Source organism: Camelus bactrianus, chromosome 1, assembly GCF_048773025.1.
Source record: "Camelus bactrianus isolate YW-2024 breed Bactrian camel chromosome 1, ASM4877302v1, whole genome shotgun sequence".
NCBI classification, from domain to species: Eukaryota; Metazoa; Chordata; class Mammalia; order Artiodactyla; family Camelidae; genus Camelus; species Camelus bactrianus.
Genome location: NC_133539.1, coordinates 112458458 through 112483275, shown reverse-complemented (window position 1 = coordinate 112483275; position 24818 = coordinate 112458458). Strand labels below are relative to the sequence as shown.

At 44.2% G+C, this 24818-nt stretch overlaps 1 protein-coding gene across 5 annotated transcripts in view; it reads left to right on the top strand.

Moving 5' to 3' along the window:
* Positions 1–24818, top strand: part of RARB (retinoic acid receptor beta) — a 374880-nt gene that overhangs the window by 235291 nt on the left and 114771 nt on the right. For 4 of the 5 annotated variants that reach the window (XM_074371378.1, XM_010947754.3, XM_010947751.3 and 1 more), the window contains exon 2: positions 8851–8999. In XM_074371378.1, coding sequence (XP_074227479.1) covers positions 8851–8999 — 149 coding nt within the window. Of the gene's footprint in view, positions 1–822; positions 946–8850; positions 9000–24818 lie in introns of those variants that run through there. The other variant, XM_010947755.3, reaches the window with a different exon arrangement.

The window sequence follows — 24818 nt, the reverse complement described above, 5'->3', positions numbered from 1 at the left end:
TCATCTCTACACGACTCCTGAGACCGGTTCCAGCGTGTGTTCAGTTAACGCACTTCCATTCCTGATGCTTCTCCCTTCAGATCATTAATAAGCAGTTAGATGTGTTGGCCTGTTAAGTGATTCTAAGGGAGAATTTATCTGCACCTGTCATAAGCTATCTTGGTATGTCCTAGAAAATAGTGATCTAAAGCATCATCTGTTAGAAACGTCACCTAGAACAACCTGTGAGATAATTTTCAACTATGTTCCTTGAAGCAAGAAAGCATATTATAAAAATGAAATGTAGGTGTTGAACGTGTCATAGTCCCTTATGAAAATACGGCAGCACTTCCCGTGGTAAAAGTCAGTCCCAGGAATAATTTCTGCTGCTGGCCCAGAGCCCAGGCAGGTGTAGCTGCCACACAGAGCGATTAGTGATCCTGGGCCTCCCGGTCCCTCTTTTTAAGGCCCAAACTATCTTGTCAAATTTAAGCATGTCTTGATTCAAATCAGTGTCTGGAAAATTATAACCAGGAATTAAAAGAATGGGAGGTACACAATCCTACAGTTCTCAAATTTGCCTAAGTAAGCCCAGCCAGACCACGCTCAGTGATGTTTCTAGCAAAGGAAGTTAGTAAGAGACATGAAAGATGAGAAGTTAAAATTTTAGTGACATAGTGGGTTTTAGTGAAATAATAGTAATATATATTAAGCCATTTAAATCTCTTTTGTAAAGGCTGAGAGTAGGGTTGTGTTTACATTTCCCAATTCTAAGGTGCAGAGTTCCCCCATCCTCCCCTCCCTTGTAGTTTGGGGGAGGAGTCTTGAGTTAATGCCTCCTGGGCACATGGGTAAGTGCTCAGTAAATAGTAAATACTATTCCTTCAGCTCTTCCGGTGCAACTCTGAACTCTCTGCCACCGAAAATCCACAGCCAAAACTCCGTGGGAGAGAAGGAAGTCTTCTGGTGAGCATAAAAACATGCACAGCCTGGACATCTTAATGTATTAAGTGCTCAACATGGTGGAGTATTTAGTGAGGACCTGTGCAGAGGGGAAGCCGACAGAGTTCCGGAGCCAAATTGATTCAGCAGCTTGGGGTTCTGGGGAGTTTAGGACAGTAACAAGACATTTTTACGTCAGGGTGCCTCCTGCGTTGTTAGGGTGCCTGGGAATTATCTGGGGATTTTGTTAAGATGGCTGTTTTGATTCGGCAGGCGTTTCTGGGGTGAAGCTGAGAATCTGCGTGTTGACGGGTTCCCAGGTGGTGCTGATGCAGAGAGCCGGGGACCACACTTTGGAAAGCAAGGCTTTCTTTAAGGACTTAAAAATCAAAGTCTTCCCCAGCCCTTCTTTTGTCCCCTGCCTGTGCTCAGCACCTGTTGCATGTGTGGTCAGAATAGCAGGGATTCTCATAACCCAGCCCCAGCCCTCGGCCAGGATCCCGGGTGACCCGGGCAAACACACACTCCTTCAGGGTCACGGGCAGGTTACTGAGTCAAGACTGCCAGAGCCCGCCATGGTGTTTTCCTTCCCTCCCCTCCCCCAAACCCGGGACTAATCTTGGAGCTGCTTAGTAATAACAAAGCCAGGAGCGGAGTGAGGCAAGACAATTTCAAAGCAGAGTTTTTCTTCTTCGGCAATTACCTAATTTCAAAATGCGATTCACAGATTTGCAAAATCTCTTGTGCGTGAAAACAAACCGCCCCTCCTGAAAGATGATTAAAAGCAGGAACCCCCTAACCAGAGGCGACCGGAAAATTAAACGAGCGGCAGTATGGAGGTTGCCCGCCCCCCACCCCACGTTTGGAGGCATGTAAATTATATTTTAATAAAACGTCCACGCTCGCGCGCGCACGCATGCGCACACACACGCAGCGGAGAATCTGGTTCTAATTACTTGTACTTTGGTTGAACTTTGGCGTTTCCTTTGACTTTCTCCCTAATGTATGTGAGCTGTGGGCCTTACGATCCTGCAGAGAATCCACAGTAAAAGGGGGGGGCGGGGAGTCCAGACCAGCCTTCCTTGGTGCCAACAAAAATGAAACCCAACTGAATGTTTTGACCAAATGCAACACTTTGCCTATTCTCCTTTAATTAGCTGAAATTACTCCCTCCCACCGGGTCCCGAAGCTCAGGGCTCAAAATTCCCCTGGGGCCTTGCAGGAAATGCCTTTTGCTTTACAACTCCTTTTTCTTTTAAGGCTCAGCTGCCCAGAGAGTGCATTAAAATACTGTCTTAATCGTCGAAGGTTCTAGTAAAAAGGCAGGGCTTTCATAATGCAGGATGCCTGCCTGCCCGCCTCTAATCAGACCCAACATAAAATCCTGAAGTCTGTCAACATGGCTTAGCCAGCAGTAAATTAGTTCTCACAAAGGAAAAAAAATAGTATACTGAGACTTCTCTTAAAAATGTTATCTGCTACTTAATCTAACCTTTAGAAAAATGCCAAGCATGTTAGGAATTGTGAAGGGAGCTATTGTTAGAGACTTTGTGTGTGTGTGTAAATGACACTCAGGTGTGTTGTAATAACAAGGACATTTATACTGTGTTTTCTCAGGTGAGTTAAATTCCCAAGTGCCAAGTCCTCTTAACAGGCAACAGCATTCTTCCCACCCACCCCCACCCACCCCCTCCCACCCCCTCCCACCCCCTCTTTTATTTTGGGAGTGAATTAACCCCCAGAGTTGTGGCAGTGTTTAAGAAAGCTGTGTCACTTGGGAGCGCTGGTATTCTGCTTTTGGGCCATCTCAGTCAGTGGAGATTTCATTTCGTTTGTTTTTGTTTTGATTGCAAACAACCTCCCAGTTTGGAGTCCTTCAGAGCCGGGCTTCTCAAAGTGCCAGCTGCAGCCAAGGCCAGGGCTTCAGTGGCCTACTGCCAGTCCTCCAGGAGACAGGGCAGAAATGAGAGCAAATGTTTAGAAACTTTCACAGCAGTTTGATAAAGTAATTTTAGATCAAATTACTGCCCACTCCCCACACCCCCATTAAGTTACAGCTTGTGTTTTGGGCATCTTTTTAATTCCTTTTTTCTGGAGATTCATTTTGTATGTCTGTTTTCCTAGGGATTTGTTTTTTATTGATCTTATCAATCCATGGGGGGGGGGTAAAAAAAATGATCCTTTACCATAGATAGTATGAAAATCACTAATTTAAATCAAATGCCTTCTTCCCTGCCTCTGCAATTCTGCTGCTGGTTGCTGGTCTGGACCACACTTTGAGGAATATTAGTTTAAAGGCAAAGAAGATCTGTAATGAATTTTTCTATTAGGAATGTGATTCTAGCTTTCTCTGCCCTAGTGACAGCCACCTCTGTGTTGTGGGGATGGAGAGGTTTAAAATATGGGCTAGAAGCTTCCTTCAGGGCAATTTTGGATCGGCTGTCTCCTTTGGCAAGTGGGCAGCCCAGAGAAGCCCCCTCAGCACCTCTGGTGCTGACTCTGCTCCGGGCAGAGACCCACGGAGCCAAACATCCATCTCGCCTGAGCAACAGAAGTTCCTGCCTTGGTCATTCCCTGACGAAGCGAGGCAGCCCATCTGGTTAGCAGTTTGGATGCCACATTGGAGGCTGCTGCTTGTTGGGGATGCAGTCACCAAACAGAACTGAATAAGACAATAAGTAAGCAAGGAAATAAATAAAAGCAGGAGGCAAAAAGCAGATCCAAATTATTCCTCAAAGACTGCTTCCCCAAACTGAAATCACAACAGAATGGCTGGCGTGCAGTTGTTTTATTGAATGACACAAGCCTCTTTTCCCCCCGGGGAAGTCTAAAAACTGCTTTTTTGGCCTGCCTGAGATCGCTGAATGAGCTAATACAGGACACGTTGTCTGCTGAGCCTGCAGAGTTTTCGAGCAAAAATTTTATCATTCCACGGACTGATTGTGCTCTCCTGGAATAAGGAACAAAATGTTGGAGGCCTCTCAAGGGCATTTGATGAATCTAACTCTAATTTAAAGGGACTAATAGATTATTGATTTAAGCAGGATGACAGTGAACCGATCAATGGTCCAGCCCTCTGTAGCTATCTTAAATACCAAAAAGGACTAGATGAAGGGGAGCCATCAGCCGTCGTCTGTCCCCTCGCTTGTTTCCCACTCTCTTTATGGGGGTGGGGTGGGGGTGGGGGCCAGGGAAGAGGAGCACTGATAAACTTGGCCAAAGCATGTTTTTGGTACACTACCAAGAAGGCCAGAGATTGCACTGAAACTCGAATCTGCTTTTCTATTGATGCCGTATCTTGGTTGTAATTCTATAATTTGCATTGGCACGTTTGCTTAAGGGCTCCTTTTGGCGATCTGACTGTACCACTGAGATTTTTCTTTTTCACTTTGCGTTGTTCTCAGCGTCAGAGGCCACACGGAGGAAATGCAGGACCATAGCAGATCAGTTTTGAGAGGACATTTGAATATGTATAGTTAAATAGTTATTTCTTGACCACCAATGGGAAAGTCTTCTCGAAGATGATTATTTCCTGCTGTATATATGTCTTTTCTGTTTATGTTTGTATGAGATGCATGTGTGGCATTGGTAGAGATCACATTACAAACCACAATAGACAGAAACAATTCAACCTTCAAAACACAGCCTGGCCACCTCCTCTGGGAAGCCTCCCTTGATTTCTCTGAGCCGAATAAGACTTATAGCCCTCTCTGTCATTATGTCACATCAGTGGCTCCCAAACTCCTATAATTTGGAGTCATCTGGGAATTTTTTTTTTCTCCAACACTGATACCTGGCTCTCCCACTCCCAGGCATTCTGCATTATAGGTCTGAGATACAACTTGGGCGTTTTAGGATGTTTGAAAAACTCCCCAGGTAGTTCTAAAGTTCTAATACACAGCCAGGTTTGAGAACCACTGTATTATATTCTAATTGTTGGTTTACTCTCTATCAGGCCCAACTTGTCATGGCTAAGGGATTGTACCATGTACCATCCATAGCCTGTAACACTCGCTTGGCATGTTATAGTCACTCAGGGAGTGAAATGATTGAATGCAGGAACATGCGCTGTACAAATATGGGCAAGTTCATAGCACCGCTGGTGAAATCACCACAGCCTTAATAAAAGTCCAGAGCCCTTGCTATTGATTGCTTACAACAGAACATTTTCATTCATGCAGCTGTTTGGGAAGAGTCTCCTGATTCATTCCTTTGCTATAAGTGACTCTCATCCACAGAGAAAGGCTCTTACCAACCGTTATAAAATGTTTCCAGATTTTCGAGGTCTCCCCACGTTCGTGTGCTTTGCCCGAGTTGCTCAGGTTTACATTGCCTGCCACTCTGTTTCCTCTCTTGGGGAGGGGGTGATGCCGGGCCCCCTCAGTACGTGTATTAGAAGTGGCATATTTATGGAAATTACCACCCACTTTTGAAATTCAGGGCATACCTCTGACAGCTGAATCCAGCCCTAACAGAATTCTATTTACAACTTTCCTAGACAAGCCAGATTAGCTGTTCTACATGGACGAGTGGAACATCAAAACACACTCTCCCCACATCGCGCCCAATAGGGAGTGATCTTCCCGCTGTCATCACAGCTCGCTCACTTGGGGCACACAAATAAAACCAATCAGAAAGCTCTGGGAGGCATTTCAGGAAGGACTCACCTACGTTGATATTAGGGACAATATACATTGGCACAGCCTTTCTAGAAGAAACAAAATATTCTTAAACAACCATATGTTCTGCACTAATCATTCCACTCTCAGAAGTGAAATAGTCAGAGATATGCTGAGAATAGCCAAAAAGATATTCATCATAATGGAATTTTTTGCAGGAAAAATATTTATCGACATAGAAACAAACTCATGACATAGTAAGTGGAACACAGTCCCCAACAGAATCTACGGTACAATTCCACTTTGTTAAATAAACAAACTCCAAACATTTCCATGCATAGTAAAATGTTCTGAAGGTTAGATGCCAAGACAATAAAACAGTAGTAGTTTTCTCTGAGTGAAAGGATTGTGGGTGATTCTGCGTGTGTCTGTTTTCTTAAGTTTTTAACAAAGAGCGATGTAATATTTAGTACTGTTTTCTTATTGGTGCCATTATTACTCATTTGCTTTCAAGGAAGCTGATTGGTGTAGTGTGAGAAATGCTTTTGCACTGTAGCTTGATAGCTGAACTGATAAGCTTTTGTGGCGTCTTGGATGTCAACCTTCCTAGGCAACACTTGCCACAACTGTGCCAAGCTAACCCATAAAGACTGTACCAGATTCATCTGTTAGACCTGCACTGTTCTAATGAATTCATTCCAAGGTTCTTCTGAATTATGAAAATACTATAATTATAGTTGATTCTGTTCCAAAGGGATAATGAATTACTTTTAAAGGGAGCAAATGAGTATATGAAAGCCATTTGATTCCTAATTTCACCATTTAAAAACTGAGAGGGGCACTTAGTGCTCAGAATGAAGATGAATAAGGAAAAGAGAAAAAAATTCATGTATTAATTCAACAAATAATTATCAGTTACCCACCTACTATGTGCCAGGACCTCTTCTAGGCCTGAAACACAGTCATAAATAATCATGTAAGTTCCTTGGGGTCACAAGACCCATACTTGGGGGGAAGAACAGGGGGAATGTAAAATTGTAAACAAGCAAACTTTCTAAATTTATACACTAGTTGGGGTACTATAGAAAAATAAAAATAAAAATAAAATAAGGAGATATAGTGACCAGGAGTGGGAAGGGGCATTTTATTTAGAAAAATCATCTCTGAGGAGGTGATACCTGCTCTAAGATCTAAGAGAGAAAAGGAACCAGACATGTGAAGTTCTGAGAATTTCCAAGTTGGGGGAAACGGTTAGTGTGGTACCCTGAAGTTGGTATGCAAGCTTGCCTATTCAAGAGGTGGAACAGAAATCAAGTGTTTACAAGTCAGTGAACATACGCATCCCCATGTTCACAGCAGCACTATTTACAACAGCATGGAAACAGCCCAAATGTCCATCGATAGATGACTGGATAAGAAAGCTGTGGTATAGTTATACAATGAAATACTACTCAGCCATAAAAAAGGATAAAATAATGCCATTTGCAGCAACATGGATGGACCTGGAGATCATCATTCTAAGTGAAGCAAGCCAGAAGGAGAAAGACAAATACCATATGATATCACACATATGTGAAACCTAAAAAAAATGACACAGATGAATTTATTCACAAAACAGAAACAGACTCACAAACACAGAGAACAAACTTATGGTTACTAGTGAGTAAAGGGGGTGAGAAGGGATAAATTGGGAATTTGAAAATTATACCTCTTGGAGAGTGATGGAAATGGTAGCTATCTTGATGGTAGTGGTTTCATGGGTGCATACACATCTATCAGAATTCATCAAATTGTACATTTGGAATATGTGTAGTTCAGTGTACAGGAACAATAACCACAATAAAGGTGTTTTTAAAAAGTCAATGAACAAGGAGAATCATTGAATTCAGTGATGTTACTGAAGGGCCGTATCATGAAGAGCCTTGTTAAACAGCAAAGAGTTTGGCTTTGACCTAACTGGTGACCTGCTGGGCTTTGGGCAGGTGAAGGAGAGGGATTGCTCTTAACTTTGGAGCAGTGATCTGACTGTGTGTCTGCAGAGTGGACCCCAGGGCAGAAGAAAAGGCAGGGAGACCAGTGAAGAGTCTTCTCTGGAGCGCAGGTTGGGGCTGACGGGGGACTGCTAGGCAGCATTGTGAGACATGAATGGATTAACGGCGTGTTCAGGGGGTAGAGTTGGAGTTGCCTTGATTTGCTGACAGTTTGGCTGTAGGGCAGTCCAGCCGGTAGAACATCTAATCTGGGAGGTTATGAACAGTGGAACAACTAGAAGTTTTATCCTCTGGGAAATACACCGAATCCTGTAAAGTGGCTGGGAGCGTGGAGATTTGAGGACATCTGACCACTTTCAGTCACTCCCTTCCCCGCTCCCATCGCACTCTATGAACAGTTTTGCCTGTACTAGGAATAGGACTAGGTCTTGCTTTGACTTTGAGCAGAAATCCAGAGAGTAGGGGTGGGAGATTACTCAGGTCCTAAGTTCTAAATTCCTATTTCCCATGGGATTGGGGTGGTTAAATAATGAGATGGAGGAGGAGTTGTGCGTTTGTAAATCTAGAATAAAGGGCAGGTCAGTCTGCGCCGTTGTTAGCGGGAGCCGCTGCTTCTCAAACATTCATTGTACGTTCAGTCACTTGGCGGTTTGGTTACGATGCAGCTCTGATTCCCTGGGCTTGAGCTGGGGCCACATGCCACCTTTTCTGATAAGCTGTGACATGACGATGATGCTGCTGGTCTGAGGAGACTCCGAGTCACAGACATCCACCAACACGGACTTGATGAAGCTCAGCTCTGGCCGTGGACTCACTTCCCTCCCCATGTCCTTGTGGAATGGCTGCTTTGGGCATTTTCTTCATTTCCTAAAGAAACAGACTTGGTTAAGTGAGAAACAGGGTTGCACAGGTCATTTCCAAGGCTCTGAGTCAGAAGCCAGGGGAAGTGAGTAAAGGATTCTGAGGGGTGCAGTGTGAACCTCCGTCTCTACCAATGCCCTGCAGATCTCAGACAGGTCACTGCCCCCCTCTGGCTTTCTGTTTCTTTTGAGGGCAAAGTGGTGACAGAATCCCCTCCCTCACGGAGCCACGGTGCCCTGTGAGTGGGAGAGGCGTATGGGGCTGCTTTGTAAGCTGGGAAGTACCACGTCAGTGTCAGGATGCCCACTGCCATGCCTACAGTGACAGCTGCTTTTGTGGGTGCATCCTCGCTATGTTATTGCTGAATGGAGGGCAGAGTCTAGGAACTCACTGGTGAAGAGGAAATGAGCTGAAACGCATTTTCCCTCTTTTTCTCCTCCTCCCCACCTCCCCTGTAGCGATTGAAACGCAGAGCACCAGCTCAGAGGAACTGGTCCCCAGCCCTCCGTCTCCACTTCCTCCTCCTCGCGTGTACAAACCCTGCTTCGTCTGCCAGGACAAGTCGTCCGGGTACCACTATGGGGTCAGCGCCTGCGAGGGGTGTAAGGTGAGTGCCCATCTCTGCGCCCAGGATGCTCTGTTGTCCGCGTGCTCCGTGGACGTGACCTGCCCAGCTCCAGGACTCGGCTGCTTCGACATCTGTAACGTCACCTCCGATCATTCTGGTGGGCTGGGCTGTGTTTGTTGGTTTCATTTCTTCCTTATATCTCATTAGTTAAAAATTCAGAAACTTCAGCAAATGACTGATGGCCGCCAAATGTTCTGGGGCCCTTCGAAGAGTTCTTTTCAGGTAACAAGAGCCTTTTGAAGGAGTCCTTAAAGCATCATCTTGTTTCTCTTTAGAATATGCCATCTGGTGTCTTTGTAGTTTTATTTTATTTTTAAATATGACTGACAGTCCCCTGAATCAACTTGCAGAGAATCCAAGGTTGAAATGGGGATTTATCTTCTGGCTGTTTCCTCAGCCCTGTGGCCTTTGAATTACAGTTTGATTTTCAGCCTGTAGGGACTTGCTACTGTGTGTGTCATAAATTCAGGGGAGCTGGATTTAAAATTCCAGCCTACAGAGAAGTGGAGGCTGAACATGTGTCAGAGAGGATATGGCTGCTTTGAATCAAACTAGACAATCGTAATCGAGGCCAACAGGCTTAATTGAGTGAAAGAGCTTCTTAGTTTTTTTTAAAGAGAGGAAGGAAACAAAGAGTGACTTCATAGGCAAATCCAACCCGTCCATAGCCAGTCTCTCAAAGGCTCTGCGGCTGTCCTGAGCCAGCCCTTCCCTAGACACACGGCTTCTTTCTCTTCCCACCAATGGCAGTTAAGGCGTGTCGTTTACGCACCCAAATTGCATGATGTGTTGACCATTATAATAAACATGTTGGAATCATAGTACAGGTGCCCCCCTCCCAGGTGCTCCGAAGCATTTTGTATTTGGCTTATCGGAGTCAGTACTTGCTGTTACTGTGTGTATGGGGGAGTCAGGCTCTATTCTGTGACACACCAGCCTAAAACGGAATGGCTTGAAACAGCAGCCTTTCATTTGGCTCATGACTCATGGGGCCAGCATGTTAGGCCAGGTTCCTCTGTGGGGGTTCGTGTGGTCCTGGCCCCACGTGGATGGGGTCACCTGCAGGGTGGCTGCTGGCTTTGCTTCTGAGGTGCTGCCCGTTGGTGGGGGACCCTCAGCTTTCATGCCTGTTGGGCTGGCCCCGGTGATTCGCACAGGCAGGGTTCCAGAAGAGAGAACCGGGCTCAGGAGGAGGCACCGTCTCTTCTGACACAGTCTGGTGGCCAAAGCAAGTCAGAAGGCCACTCCATACTCAAGAAGTAGCTATATAAACTCACCTTCTTAACACAGGAGCCGCAAATTCACATGATAAGGGGCAGGACAGCAGGGGAAGGGCAGCTGGGGTCATTTTTGGACCCAGTCTGCCACACTGCATGTCTGATTGCCTGGGGACACAAAGTGTATCAGGACCCTAGCTCACGCGGTGCCTCACACACAGCCTGCGTGTCCTGAGTGCTTAAAGATGCGGTTTGAACAAATGCCTAAGTGTCACTTAGCCCCCTGAAGAAATGTATGTGAATTTTTCTTCCTTTTAAAATCAGTCGACTAAACATTATGATTTTACAGGGTGAGGCCAGTTTGGGGAAATTCATTACAGCCTTAGGAACATGTCTTCCTCTGGGATTGTGTTGGTTTGAAAGGAATGCCCCTTCCTCTGGTAGCTTCAGATATGGTGGTCAAGGAAGTTAACCCAGCAACCAGTTGGCAACTGGATAAAAAGCAAAACATCTGTGCCTCTAATTAATGCTTTATCATTGGTAACCCCTAGCTGAACCTGCTTAAATTTATCCTGAGATTTGGGAAGGGTTCAGCAGAATACCAGTTCACTTTGTCCATTTGTTGTGCAATATGTAAATAAATCATTTTCTAGCACTCATTTAAAAGTTACATGAAAGGACACGCCTTTATTTCAAAAAACTCTAAGTCATCTCATGTCCAGAAACCTTAATGAGGTGTGCTCTAACTCAGTGTACCTGCTCCCTTTGTGTCTGGGAAAGGAAATTATCTAGCATGTCTTCTCCTGCCAGATCCCAAGCCTCACATATTGAGCTGTTTCACAATCTGTACAGTACAAACTGTTTTAATCAGCTCTTAGTCAGCTAATTCCCTGACCTCTTGTTTTAATTTGAGATTCGGACTCTTTTTAGGAAAAACCCCAACAAAAACAAAACCTGTACCAGTAGAAGCAACTGTGATGAACTTGGGAAAGCGGTTCAGAGCCCTGTCATGATGTATCTTTTTAATAGAACTATAAGCCCAGTAAGGTCAGATGAGCTTGCCAGCCAGCTGTCCAACTTGAGAGTTTTTGAATTGTAGATGGGTCTCTGAAAATGTGGACTGCTTTTCCTCCTGGTTGTTGAGAAAGACTAGCCTGCATTTTGGCTTGCTGGGAAAATGCAGTGACAAAATTCACCGAACTTAAAAAACATGAGAAGGCAAAAGTATAATGTGACAGCCAAAGGAAAAAATATATAACTGAAAAAAAATTAAATATAACTTTTGCTATCATTTAAAAAATTACCAATTCAATGCATAATTTATTGTATAAGAAATAGAATTTTAAAATAACCATAGCTCTAGCCTGGGAGAAAACCCCTGTTAAACCTATTTTTCTGTTAGTAGGTGCATATTGTTATTTTGGTTGGTTTTTTTTTAACAAGAATAGAATTTTATGTTGCATACTGGCTTTAACTTTCTTTTTAAATTTAACAGTCTTTCATGACAAAGTTTAAACAACTGCATAGTTTTTAGGGCTATACCGTTAAGGTAGTAGTTTATGGTTATATCACAATTTATTTAATAAATCCCCTATTGTACAATGAAGATGTTTCCAGTGTTTCTCTACTATAAATAATGCTTTAATAAATAGCCTTTATGTATATCTCTGATAATTTACTTAGGATAAGTTAGTAGAAGCAGAATTTCTAGGTCAACGTCTCTATACATTTTTTAGGCTTAAACAAATTGCCAAAATGCCCTCTAAAAGAAGTGTATAAATTTAAGCTCTGTTAGTCTGTAAAAAGTTAATATTATTGAAGACTATTAGGAATCTGTCCCTTGTGATAATAAAGTAATGAATCAAGAAACAACTTCTGTTTCTGCTGTATAGCATGGGGAACTATGTCCAATATCTTGTAATAACCTTTAATGAAAAAAAAAAAGAAAACAAATAAATGTGTGTATATACATGACTGGGACATTGTGCTGTGCATCAGAAATTGACACATAGTAACTGACAGTACTTCAGTTGAGAGAGAGAGAGAGAGAGAGAGAAAGGGAGAAAGGGAGAAAGGAAGAACTTCTCTTTGGAAATTCTGCGTGTCTTTAATTTGGCTGTTAAGATGAGCCCCATGCATGATACGATTTGGGGCTACCAGCAGATCCACCATGAGCCCCCAGTTGACCTATCAGGGCTGGCCCATCTTTTGGCTGGAGATCAAAGGTCACTACTCTGGGCTAGGATCCCCCGCTCTAAAGTGGGATTCTCAAACTGAACCCAATTTTTATCTTTAAGAGGTAATATCAACAGTGGCTTCTGCCTGTCGTGACCAGAATGACCTTAGTGACTATTGTTTGGGGAAGAGGACGTTCTGTCTCCCTAGGGACCAGGTGGCAGTATCAGCCTGAGAATTTAATGAATGGATTGTGGTCTGCCTCTGGGAATGGCCACTGGCTCCCGTGTTGACACAGCCTCACCATGGCGACATGACCACTGTATAGACCAGAGGGATGTCCTGTTTAGGGGGTTTCCAGCTACGCAGTGGCACATTTTTACAGGGGACAAAGAATACAGAAAATGAACATATGGTGTGGTTAGCCAAGAAGGCTTAGCAATACAAAGTAATAAAGCTGATTTTCAGGAGTTTTTCAGAAACAGTCTTGTTGCTCGTAGCTAGAATTTATGCATCGTTTTGTACATTTCCGTTTTCATAGCTTTCAAAGGGGACCTGGAGTGAGAATATCAGGGTTTGAACCCTCGCTAGACCACTTGCTAGCTGTGTGACCTTGAACAAGCATTTTCAATTCTCTGTGTCTCTCTTTTTTCAATTAGAGAAATGGAGATAATAATACCACCTACCCCATAATATTGTGAGGATAAAATGAGTTACTATAAAGCACATACCTGGCACATGGTACGTGATATATATGTTTAGTTATTGTTTGTGTCGTCGTTGACTTATTGAAATGACTTTTGCACACAGTGATGTAACATGTTATAATCTTAGTATTCTTGTAATCTTCTTTCAGCAATTCCCTATTCCTTCATGCCAAAATAAACACTGCCTCTTTCTTTCAAGACTCAGGTTAAGACCCAGCCACTCCATGGAACCTCTCCTGATTACCCTAGTACAGGAATCGGCAAATTGATTGTGCCAAGAGCCAGACAGTAAATATTTTAGGCTTCGAAGGCCATATGGCATCTGTTACAACTACTCTGCCACTGTAGCATGAAAGGAGACACGGACAATATGCAAATGAATGAGCATGGATATGTTCCAATAAAACTTTATTTAGAAAGATAGGCAGTGTGGGCCATATATGGCCCTTGGGTCTAGTTTCCTGACCTCTGCTAAAGTATATGGTGATATGTTCTGTCCTCCAGTGTCTAAAACTCAGAAACTTTGACCCAAAGTGTTCACACCAAAGGTGTCAGCAGCTGTTTCTGGTGGACTGTGGGCCTGGGACGGCTGCCCCCTGTCCCTGCCCACCTCCTGTCTGTGCCTGCCCGGGCTCCATGGCAACAGCTTCAGGACCTCTCGCCTGTCTGTTGTCCCTCCACCTCTCGTTCCTGCTCAGCTCCCACCTCATCATCCAAAACCAGAGATTAGCAGTGTCCTTATAAGTGAGCTGCTCCCGGAAACATCTGACATCTTACTGTGGAGAGGTTTGTGGGACGTGTTTCATGATTTTCTGTATCAGGAAGCTTTTGCTGCCTAACAAGTAACCATAGTGCTTGTTGGCTTAAGACCAGAGACAAGTATCATCCGTTATGGTTCGTGCAGATCTTCTTATCTGGGCTGGCTTGGCCTGGGCCAGGCGGGCCCAGGATGGCCCCGCGCGCACGACCCGGGCCTCGGCAGGATGACCGGTTTCTCTTCCCACACTGCCGCTCCTCACCCGGGAGCTTCTCTCCCCTGCACTTGTTCATGTGGTGGTGGATGGGTTCCCGTCAGTGAGACAGGACAAGCACTGGTGTGCAAAGCTCTGTTTGCATCTCACTTGCCCCATTGGCCAAACAAGTTGCAGGGTCAAGCCTGGATTCAGTGGGTAGAGAAATGGACTCCACCGCCTGCAGGGAAAAGTGGCTTAGTCACCTTGCAAGAGGGTCAGCGTGCCAGAGTCGGCATCTGACCACATCCTGTCTTCTGTCATGCCCTGGTTTCCTGCAAAAGTCCCTTCCGAAAACTGTATGCATCGTTCTCTCATCCATCAACATGTGTCTGTTGAAGACCTGCTAAGTCTCGGGGCCTGTGCTGGGTGCTAGAGATACAGTAGTGAACATGACAGACAGGTCGCTCCTGGAGCAAGGGGCAGACGACAAGCAGACAATTCAGAGTTGGAAGAAAAGGAATAGAATGGTCTGGTAAAGAATAATGGAAGGGTACCTGATTTGATAGGGGGTCACATGAAATCCCATGGCCGAGAAGAAATCAGCTGTGTGACAGAGGAAAGTATTTTAGGTTGAACACTTGGATTCTAGGGCCATTTCTCCTTGTCTTGGCTGCGTCCGTTAACTTCTCTGGGCTTCAACAGATATGTGAGAGTTAAACACACCACATGTTTGAACCCAGTCCAAAGCCAAATACAAACACTACAACAGTGAACTCAACAAGTGCACTGGTTTCCTGTTTGGGAAGGCCTATGTGGTGTGGGAGTCCCTGTGTTTATAAGTCCAAGGGTGAGTAGGGAGAGGGGAAAACACTGCCTTTGTTGGGTACCTTCTCTATACCAGGCATTGGGACATTTTATACTCATATTTCTTTCGTTTAATTCTCACAACAGCCCTATAGGGGGGTAGGCTTTATGACTGCCATTTTACAGATGAGGAAACTGGGGTTCAGAGAGGTTAAGGAACTTGGCCAGGGCCACACAGCTGGCCTTTGCTAGGGCTAACCGGAATCCTCTACCTGTTGGAAAACACCTCCTGCTTCAGCCACATTGGGACAAAAGCCTGGAAGCAGGGGTGTGTTATGTTCTAGATTGGGGGTTTCGTGGGGCAACAAATTAGAAACAAAAACAGGTGGGAGCGTACTTAAGAGAAACAACTCTGTTGTCTTGACCATCTCATTTTTTAAAAATGACATTTTACATCAAGAAGTAAAAGAAGGAAGAGCTTACAAGGCAGTCTTCCCCAAGAAGGCACAGTTAACAGAAGGACCCCACCCATGGGCATGCTCCCAAATGGGGCTCAGTCGTGCTCTCTCCGCTTTGCCACTGATGGGCGGAAAATTCCCATCCCTGAGCCAGTGCCCAGCCCACATGGGGAGCCAGGGCGAGGCCTCCCCGCGAGGCGCAGCGGGTTGCTTGCTCATGGTCACGCTGCTAGCTGGCTATTTAAAGCAGCCTTTAAGAGTTTAAACTCCACTAGCCCCCACAGTCCCTCAGGGCTAATTTCGTCCGTTTTCTCATCTCCCTTTGTTTTCCTTGCCTCTGAAGAAGGGAGGCCCTCCTCTCCAGGACAGTGTTCTGCTGCTGGGCTATTTTTTGGGTTTTGTTTTTTTTTTTTTCCTGGCAGACAGCAAAGTAGTATGTTCAGTCACAAAAAGTTTTGCAATCAGGAAGATGGATGCCTGCACCTAATTTTAGAACTTCTATTAAAGACTATAAATGTGCTTAGTGATTTTATTTGACCAAGGCCATTTCAGATGACATTTTTTTTCTCTTGGTTTTAATCAGCATCAATAAACATGAACATTATGCTCTGTTTGGAGACCATCCTGGGCTTTGCCTGCCCTTCATAGTTGCTTTGGCTTAGAGGTTTGCTGCAGTGTGGGTCCCGAGAACAAAATAACACGCTAGAGACAATAAGAAAAACAGGACAGTGTCGTGCTGCGGTAGCAAAGCTGAATGATGAAGCGTGCCACCAAATTCATTATTTTGGTCCTTGAAACACAAAGAATAGGTCCCCTCATAGACCCAGATAACTCGTCTCCTTTATAAAATTGTCCGACAATGGAAAATTTGTTTTTTCTCTCATTTATCAGACGTTTACTAAATACCTTCCATGAGACAGGCTCTAGGAACTGAAATGAAAGGTTTTCATGTATTTTTGTTACCCCAAAAGGGGAAGGGAAATGACCCTAGTTCTTGTCATACCCGAAAGATAAGAATTCAGATGGGAGACAAAGCATTGTGTAGCAAAAGAATTTACAGGATTTATTTAGCAAAGGGAAAATCCACCTCCAAGAACGATCCAAGGGAGGAAGAGCAGCAGTCTTTCAGGGAAGGCTTTAGAGAAGGGATGACTTTAGGGATGTGTAAGCATTTTCCACCTGAGGAAGGGGAGAGACGTGTTCCGGGCAGAAGCTGAAGATTCATCTGAAAACAAGGGGACGCGGGAGAGCCCGAGAAAAATGACGTGGGCAAGTGGAAACCTACCCATTCTGTTCAGGCTGGTTTTGCACAGCCCTGTACAGGCATCTGGGGACTAGCCGGGCATTAAAGATGCTTGAACGCTCTCACGGCTCTATCTTCTCAGAGCAGCCCTCTTTAGACCCAGGGTCGACCCCTCTCTTTCAGAGGTTCTGCTGTGCTCCTTGGTAGCACTTAACACAGGTGTGTTTCACTTGTCTTCACGGAGTCGTTTGCTAGCAGCCTCCTCTGTCACACTATAAACTGCAGGAAGGCTGGGGCTGGTCTCCTGTCACAGCTTTCTTACAGAAGCCTGGTGCAGGGCTCTGCACGTAGTAGGGCCTGAATGCAGAGGTGTTTTTTTTTAATCATAAATTAGATATAATTATATAGTAATCAACAGTAATAAATGACATGTAATATATCAGATTTTATTATATTAATGCACATAGTGGTGTTACCAAGTCTAAACTCGTTCTGCTCACCACATGACAGGCCAATAAATCAGAAGACAAGGTGTTGGGGTAAGGTATAATGACTTTATTTGGGAAGCTAGCAGACTGAGAAGATGGGGGACTAATGTCCTAGAGAACCATCTTACCCAAGTCAGAATTCAGGGTCCTTTTACACTAAAAACGAGAGGGGGTGTGTTTGGTGTTGGAATCCTTTGTTCTTGCAGCTGTCCATGTAGGTCAGGTCACGATGTCCCCATAAACCTCCAACAAGACAAATGTTATTCTCTGTTCTGCAACTTTTTATCCCTGTATGAATGGGAAAGTGTTATACCCTTAAAGGTCAGAGCCTTGAGAATGGGCTGCCCTGTATATTTCAGGCTCCAGGCAGAATTCCTTTACAGAAGGTGCAGAACCAGCACGACTAAGCAGAGGCAACAGAGCACAGGGTTAGAGCCAAAGGAACAGATCTAATACGGAGTCAGATTTGTTCTTCCCTATTAAAGTGGTCTAATTTTATATAGTCTATCTAATTATATAATGAATTGCATCTAAATATATAAGGTTTGTGATGATAGATTCATGAAAATTTTTATGAAATTTATAAACAGGACCACGCCTTTGGTGGCCAAAATCCAGCTCAGTTTCCTGTTAATTTCTACCTTTCACCTCAAGGTTAACCTTTTACTGCAGAAGATACGTTCCTTTGGAAATTGTCTTTAAGCAAACTCTTAAGGATTAGCAACTGGGCCAATATACTCAAAACCACTGTGGGCTCTTGGTGCTTTAAAGAAAATAAAAAATCTCAGCGTCTAGAATCTACCTCCATATCTAGAAACATCAAGACAGCTGAAGTGGCAATCTGGCTTTCTCTAGTTTTAGTTCCCACAGAAGGAGAGAAAGCACTTTTCTTTTGGACAAATGTTCTAAATTGAGAGCTCATTTTGGATTGAAAAAGCAGGAAAAAATCTGTCTTTTTCTTTCCCTTCTGATATATGAATAAACAGGAAGTGGAGGGTGAATTCTGAATTAGCCTGCAACCCTATTTTTTTTTCTTATGTCGGCGGAGTGAGAACAGTTTATTTAATTTGGTGGTTTCAAGTGGTTTATAAATTTTTCAACGGTTAAAAGTTCATAACTGCTTGTTTCAATGCTTACTTTGCTTTGTTTGTTGTTTAAAAATATCTAGAACTCTCTCATTTGCTGTTTTTGTTAGACTAGCTACAAGTCTGTAGTTCTTGGGACAGTTTTCTTCCTTTGTCATGCCGCAAAGAAGCAGGTCCCAGTGTTCTTAGGCGACCTGTTGACTTGAAAATGGCTTACCTCCCTGTGATGTCACAAGTGTCTGTTTCATGAAGTTTTGGTCAATGAAAAAAATTACCAGAAAATCAACACTCTTTCCAAATTAAAGCAAAGGCAGGGTGGGGGTGGGGGTACAGCAAAATAAGTTGCTTTTACAAAATTCCTAAAGACCGTCATCTAAAAATGAATGTTACAATTTAGTACAATTTCACCAAACAAAAACAAAAATATATTTTTGTCAGAGGAATAAAGGTATACTTTTGGGGTTTCCTGAGAATGATAGAAATTACGACTGAAAATCATTTCTGTTAAATAAATTTCACAGCTCAAAGGTTATGAGTGTTTCAGCCTTCTCTCTAAACCTTTTCCTGGAAAGCTTTCAATCCTCTATTTCCCTCTCCGGGGTGAACTCTTGGAAAGAAATGGTGACAAATCGCCCAGCAAAGGGTGCTCCTGTTTTGCCAGCCCCAGGGCTGCTCTTCCCGAGGGCAAGGCTGTGAGTCCCTGGTCTTCCCTCTCCAGCTACCTCTCTCCTCACCTGCATACCTGCATAAAATTACAGAAACAATAGAAATACCTTACATTTGTATTGCCTCTGTGTTTCTAAAGCACGTTCACATCCGGAATTAAGTTCAGCTGAGCTTCGCTGCAGTGGGGAAGAAACTCTCCCAAATGTACCATGCTTGGTCCAGAATTTCTTCATCAGGTTCAAGGCACGTGTTCCTGGCCGGGACCTTCTCTCTTGCACACAGTGGTTAGGGAGGCAGGCTGCTCCCCGTGCTCTAGCTTAGCATCCACGAGGTCTGTAGCCTCATCCGATTCTAACCAGTAGGTGGGAAGGAGAAGGCAGAGGAGGTGAACACAGCTCCATGAGAGCCAGGCGTGGAGGGGCACAGAGCCCTGGAAGGAACTGGTCCCACCACCAGAACCAGCCACAGGAGATGTAGTCTAGCCATGCGCCAGGGGACAGACCTATTATTACCAATAGGAAAGCAATGAGTGCCTTTGGTGGAGAGCTGACAGTTCCTCCCTTAGGTTTTTCATTTGATCCAGTTAGAGACATAGGTGGAAGAGGTTTTTTTTCCCTTGCATTTTGTAGGTGAGAAAACACACCAAGTTCTACCATCCATGCCCTTGATTTAGAATCTGATTCTGTTACTGACATGGTTACTATGGAAACCAGCTTGGCTATATTATACACGTGGTTCACTTAATTTCTCCCCGAATCTTATCAATCTATCTTTTCAAAGACTATGATCCTAAACGTCTTCCTTTCCTAGTGTGTTCTGTTTTGACATTTTGAGAAACAGGGAAGGCCTTCCCCAGCAGAGGTAGACCTTTCTCAGGGGTTAGATTCCAGCGTCAGCCCAGAAGGCAAAAATCACATGTAGCGGGAATGACCCCAGAAAATCCCTTCGGCAGGCAGACTGCTGCAGACTGACATATGTCTCTCATTAAGGCTAACAAAGCCAGCTCTTCCTCCAGCTTTGGAAGCAGATTGTTGTCCTTTCCGCGGAGAACCAGATGAGATCCTTGTTTTCTGTTTTCATGTTGTACCAAAAATATGTGTCCTTGAGCACAAGAATCATACTAGCACACCACAACGCCCAAGGCATGAAAATCACACGGCTTTCTAGACATTTCCTTGTTTTTGAGTTGCTATTACCGGCCATAATAGTTTCCTTGGGATTGGAATTTCTCTTGTGCCTTTCATGAGCTGTGTCTTTTTTTTTTTTTTTTCGGTTCAGTATTTTTCCACTTCAGAAAGGTGGCCAGATGTGTTGTATGGATAAGCAATGCTAGAATGGGGAAAATGTTGTCCTGTGGACCCTAGCTAGAACTCATCCTGGAAAAATATCTAGAAAGGGGAATAAAACTGTGTGCGTCTCCCATCCGGACAAAGCTGGCATTGTCCGGAGTGGAGGGGAAAGGCTGGGTTTTGGCAGTCCTGCCCCATTAGAGCCTTGTTCCTTGTTCCATATTGAAAAGATGACATTCCTCTGCTACCAATGTCCTGCCCGGATTTCTGGCACCAGTTCTGTGGCCGGCACTGTCGCCTGGGGCATTTGTGTTTGGGTTGGTTTTGTTTTATTTCAAAAGCAGCACAGTGCAGGCTGCCTAAGTGTACAAGGTAGAATTGTGTTTGTAGAGCTTGTCGTTAGACTTGTCAGGACAGTCAAGGTGGCCCATCTGCCAGGGCGTCTGCTTCCTATTCAACGGTGTCACAATGCAAGAAGGCACAAACGGTAAATTTAACTCACTCGCTTGTTCTCAAGGGTTGCTTGAGGCAGTTTTAACATGGGCCCCCTCCTCCCTCTCAGGATTTCATGTAATGCTTCATTTATAATAGAGATTGGTGGATTTGCAAAGTAAATATTCCAACAGGGAAAAGCAAAACCTTCAGTGATCCTCTCAGTTCTGCTTCTGTGGAGGCTTTTTTCTATGCCTGGAAAGAAAAAAGAAAAAAAAAAAACCTTTATATTGGCTGCAGCTCTGAACTGGAGCATGTAAAATGTACTTCTCAGGTTCTGTGAGCTTTAAAATAATGAGTGATGGAAAAGTCTGAGGCAGGTCAGCAAGGGGGAGGAACTTTGGATTTATAAAGGATCTTCATGGTTAAACAAATTTGGAAAAACGAAAAATGATCAAACAACGTTAACTCTCCTCTGCGCTTTTGAATCTGAAAAGAGCTGCATTCTCAGGGCACAACACCACCATTCATATGGGCTGGAAAGTCCCCCAAATCATGAAAATTATCCTGATTAGTCAAACCCGTCAGGGATCATCTGACTGCTCCTTAGAGAAATGAGAATTTCAGTGTGCATCTCACTTCTGTGCTTTGTACTCAAGTTGTAGACAAGCTACCCTGTATCTGGGGACTCGGGGAGTGTGGGCACACTTCCAGCCAAGAAAGGCTTCTGAAAACTACTGCCCTCTTTTCCATGTCTACTTATTAGCATAAAGAATTAGTCTCAGATGAAAAGAATCTTGAAGGGGGTCATTTTTTTTTTTGATGTTTATCAGTTTCCAGAGGCATGTCCCACAGTGTTAGATCGTCCTTCAGCTGGCTGGTCCCCTAGGTTAGAAAGTGTATGCAGCCAGTACTCCATGAGATGGCTTTTGATGGTTTCTATTCCATTTGAATGCACAATATCTCATGTTTATGATTTCATCAAAAAAACACTGAGCTAAAATCCTTGAAGAGCTCTCAGTACATTTGTTGTATCCAACAGTGATGGTAAAAGTGTGTAAGTTATTAGTCCAATGCCAGAAATGATGGGAAAGGAATTAGAAATTGAGTCAATGTATTCTGGTTATTCCCTCAAAATGGGATTAAATGTAAAATTCCTCATCCAGTTGCATTTTGGTCTTAAATTATTATTTCCTGCTTTAAGAGTTCGGTGGGAAATACCTTCACTTTAAATGAGTTATTTGGTGCTAATTCTTGCCTGTTGATCAAAATTTTGAGTTTCGTGTATATATTACACACACAAATATCAAATCTTTTTCTGTAAATATTTGTGGCAGGTAGGCTCTGCACAAAATGATGAATTATATCAAAGCCTAAATGGGTCTAATAACCACTGGATAGATTTGGTTTTAAAGCCAAATAATGAAGTAATTTCTTTCACTACACCCACATGTGGGATGTTTGCACAGGGTTGATATCATGGACCCAGTGGTTAAGACACCTAAAAGGGTATCTTTTAATTAGTAAGTCTAGATCAGATATTCCTTTTCTGTTTGATTCCCTTCCATCCATCTTATTCTTTGTGAGTCCCCTGCTTCGAAAACCATCTTCCTGTAGTCTGCGATGCACACTCTGGGAAACAGAGCCCTGGAGGAGAGAGGAGGGCAGTGACCTCCAAGGAGCCCGTCCTTGCCTGTATTATGTCTGGTGGGTGGGCTGTTGTCAGTTCCTCTAGGCACGCCCATGAGACAGAGGTAGAAACTGAAGACGAGTTATGTTTGAATCATTTAGCGGCTTCTTTTAAAATATGAAAGCTGAGAATCCTACAAGGACATATACAAATCATTTGAATAAGATAAAAAAAAATGATAGAGATAAATTTTGGAAACTTAGTATCTTTGTACCACTTGGTTTTTTTTCCTTCAAGTCATCTGGGAAGTGGGGGGATGTGGTTCTGAGGTCCCACTCTCAGGACCAAGCCCTCTCTTCTGCCATCACCAAGCCCTCTGTCGCTTCCACTCACAGCTCATTGACTGGAGCAATTCTTCAGGCGCTGCCTAATCCAATGGCATGATTTGCAGTCATACCATGTGTCTAAAAGGAGGAGAGGAGACAGTGTTGGTAAACGTCCCTAGCATTTACCCCTCTGCTTCAAGAATCGCCATGATTGTATCTTTTCCACAGTTGCCTGCTTCCCAGTGCAGGTGCCTTGTTGATATGTATGGTTGATATGTTCGTCTGCATTTCCGTCAGTGAAGGTGAGCTCCCTGCTCAGGATCACACTCTACTGGCCCCTTGGTAGGGGGTTTATGTAAATCCTTTTGGGTAAAAACACTTACTTGTCTGTACCTTCTATTTTGTATACCCTTCTTCTCTGCCCAGCGTGTTTACAAATTTCTATCCTTCACAAGATAGATTTAAGAAAAACATATGGCGTCCCACCCTAAGTTGCCTCTCTCTGGACTGCGATTGGTCATACCATATCTGTCATTTTCATTTCCCGTAATCTCCCCTGCCTCGCTGGAGACTCCCCAGTTAGGAGCAGCTGCTCTCCCTGTCTTTATGTGAGAGACCCAGTCTTGGACCTACCACTGTCCCTTTCTGTGTAATTATCATGTCTCCAGTGTGACTTGTTGAGTCTTCACTGACTTAGAAGCAAGGCAGCCATCCTGACGTGCCAGGGTTCCCGCAGTGGAGTGGAACTTCCTCTGTTGCACTTACTACTATTTGAAATTATACCATTAATTGTCTACTTATTCACTGGTTTTCTCTCCACTAGTTAAGTACCATGAGTCTTCTTTTCTGTATTTCTAGTGTCCATGATAGAGCTTGCAATGATGTAGGCACCCCATAGATGTTTGTTGAATGAATGTATAATAAACAAAATTGGAAGCTTTAGGGAAAAAACAAGCAGGATTAGAGCACGGTGGTGCCCCATGACTGTGTTAGCCTTTGCCCTGTAATCACTTGGACCAACGGGGCAGATGAAGGAAAGGTGTTTAAGGTACCATTGACTGAGTATGTCCCAACAGACAGGAGAGGAAGAGGGACAGTTTCAGGAGGCATCCCTACCCTTTCCATTTTTCCTTTCTGGAGGAGCATTCTCTGACCACACAGGAGGATGTAGGAGCGTCCACCCCACTCTCCTGCTGTCTCTGCCCTGCCCCCACTGCTGCACGGCTCTTGGGCATGGAACAGATGCTGTAAGGGCAACACCTGGGCTCGGTTCACCACCTGATGAGATAGATGGCTCGCAGGTGTCTGCCAAGGGTGACTGTTTCCTTATCAATTATTAAGGTCACTTCTTGGCCTCGCATTGACCTGGTTTTGAATTTCAAATATTGGTCATTTCCCATTCTTCATATACACCAGTGAAATAACAGATGCTTTCCTTTCATTATGAAAAATCCTGTAATTACTAACAAGTCCAGGGCATACCACAGTGAGAATTTATGAATCCAGTATCTCCTTGTGTTATACAGTAAATTTATAGGGTTTAATTTCTAAAATAAGTGCACAAGGTAAAAATCGTATAGGGGTAAAATGATCTTTAATCATCCAAACAGTGTGTTCCTAGTCACCAGAGCTGTGTGACAAACCATCGCAAATGCTAGAGACATAAAACAGCTTTTTTTTGCTTGTGGGTTCTGTGGGTCAGGAATTTAGACAGGACACAGTGGCGCTGGCCTGTCCGGGCCCCCGCTGAGAAGACAGCATACGGCAGTGCCTGGGGTCGGGGAGGTGGAAGCCTTTGGGGGCGTTTTCAGTTGTGCATTTGGGGGTGGAGGCTGCCTGTTGACTAGGACCTCAGCCGGGGCCGTGGACCACACACTGATGCAGACTTTTCGGTGCAGCTTGTGCTTCCTCACAAGGTGGCGATCTCAGAGTCATCAGACTCATTACACGGTGGCTCAGAGGTGAAAAGCTAGGGCTGCAGAAGACAAAGTGGAAGCCAGGTGGCCTTCTATTTCCTAGGCTTGGGTGTCCCAAGTGTCCCTTCTGTCCCACCTGCTGGTTAAAGCGGTCACAAGCCCACCCAGATCCAAGGAGGGGGCATAGACCCTCCCCTCGTTGGTTGGAGCCAGGCCAGTTGCGAGGAGCATGTAAGGTCACCACTGGGGTCATCTTTGGAAAATCCAATCAGCTGGGTTTTGTTTTGAACCACAGGCTCTTTCTTCAGTTAAACGCGGGATGAAGTAGGTGCCTTGTTCTTAGGAGCCTGTTGTAGGACATTAGGTGTCTTTATGCACTAGGAAGACTCATGGCTGACTTTGAAAAGTG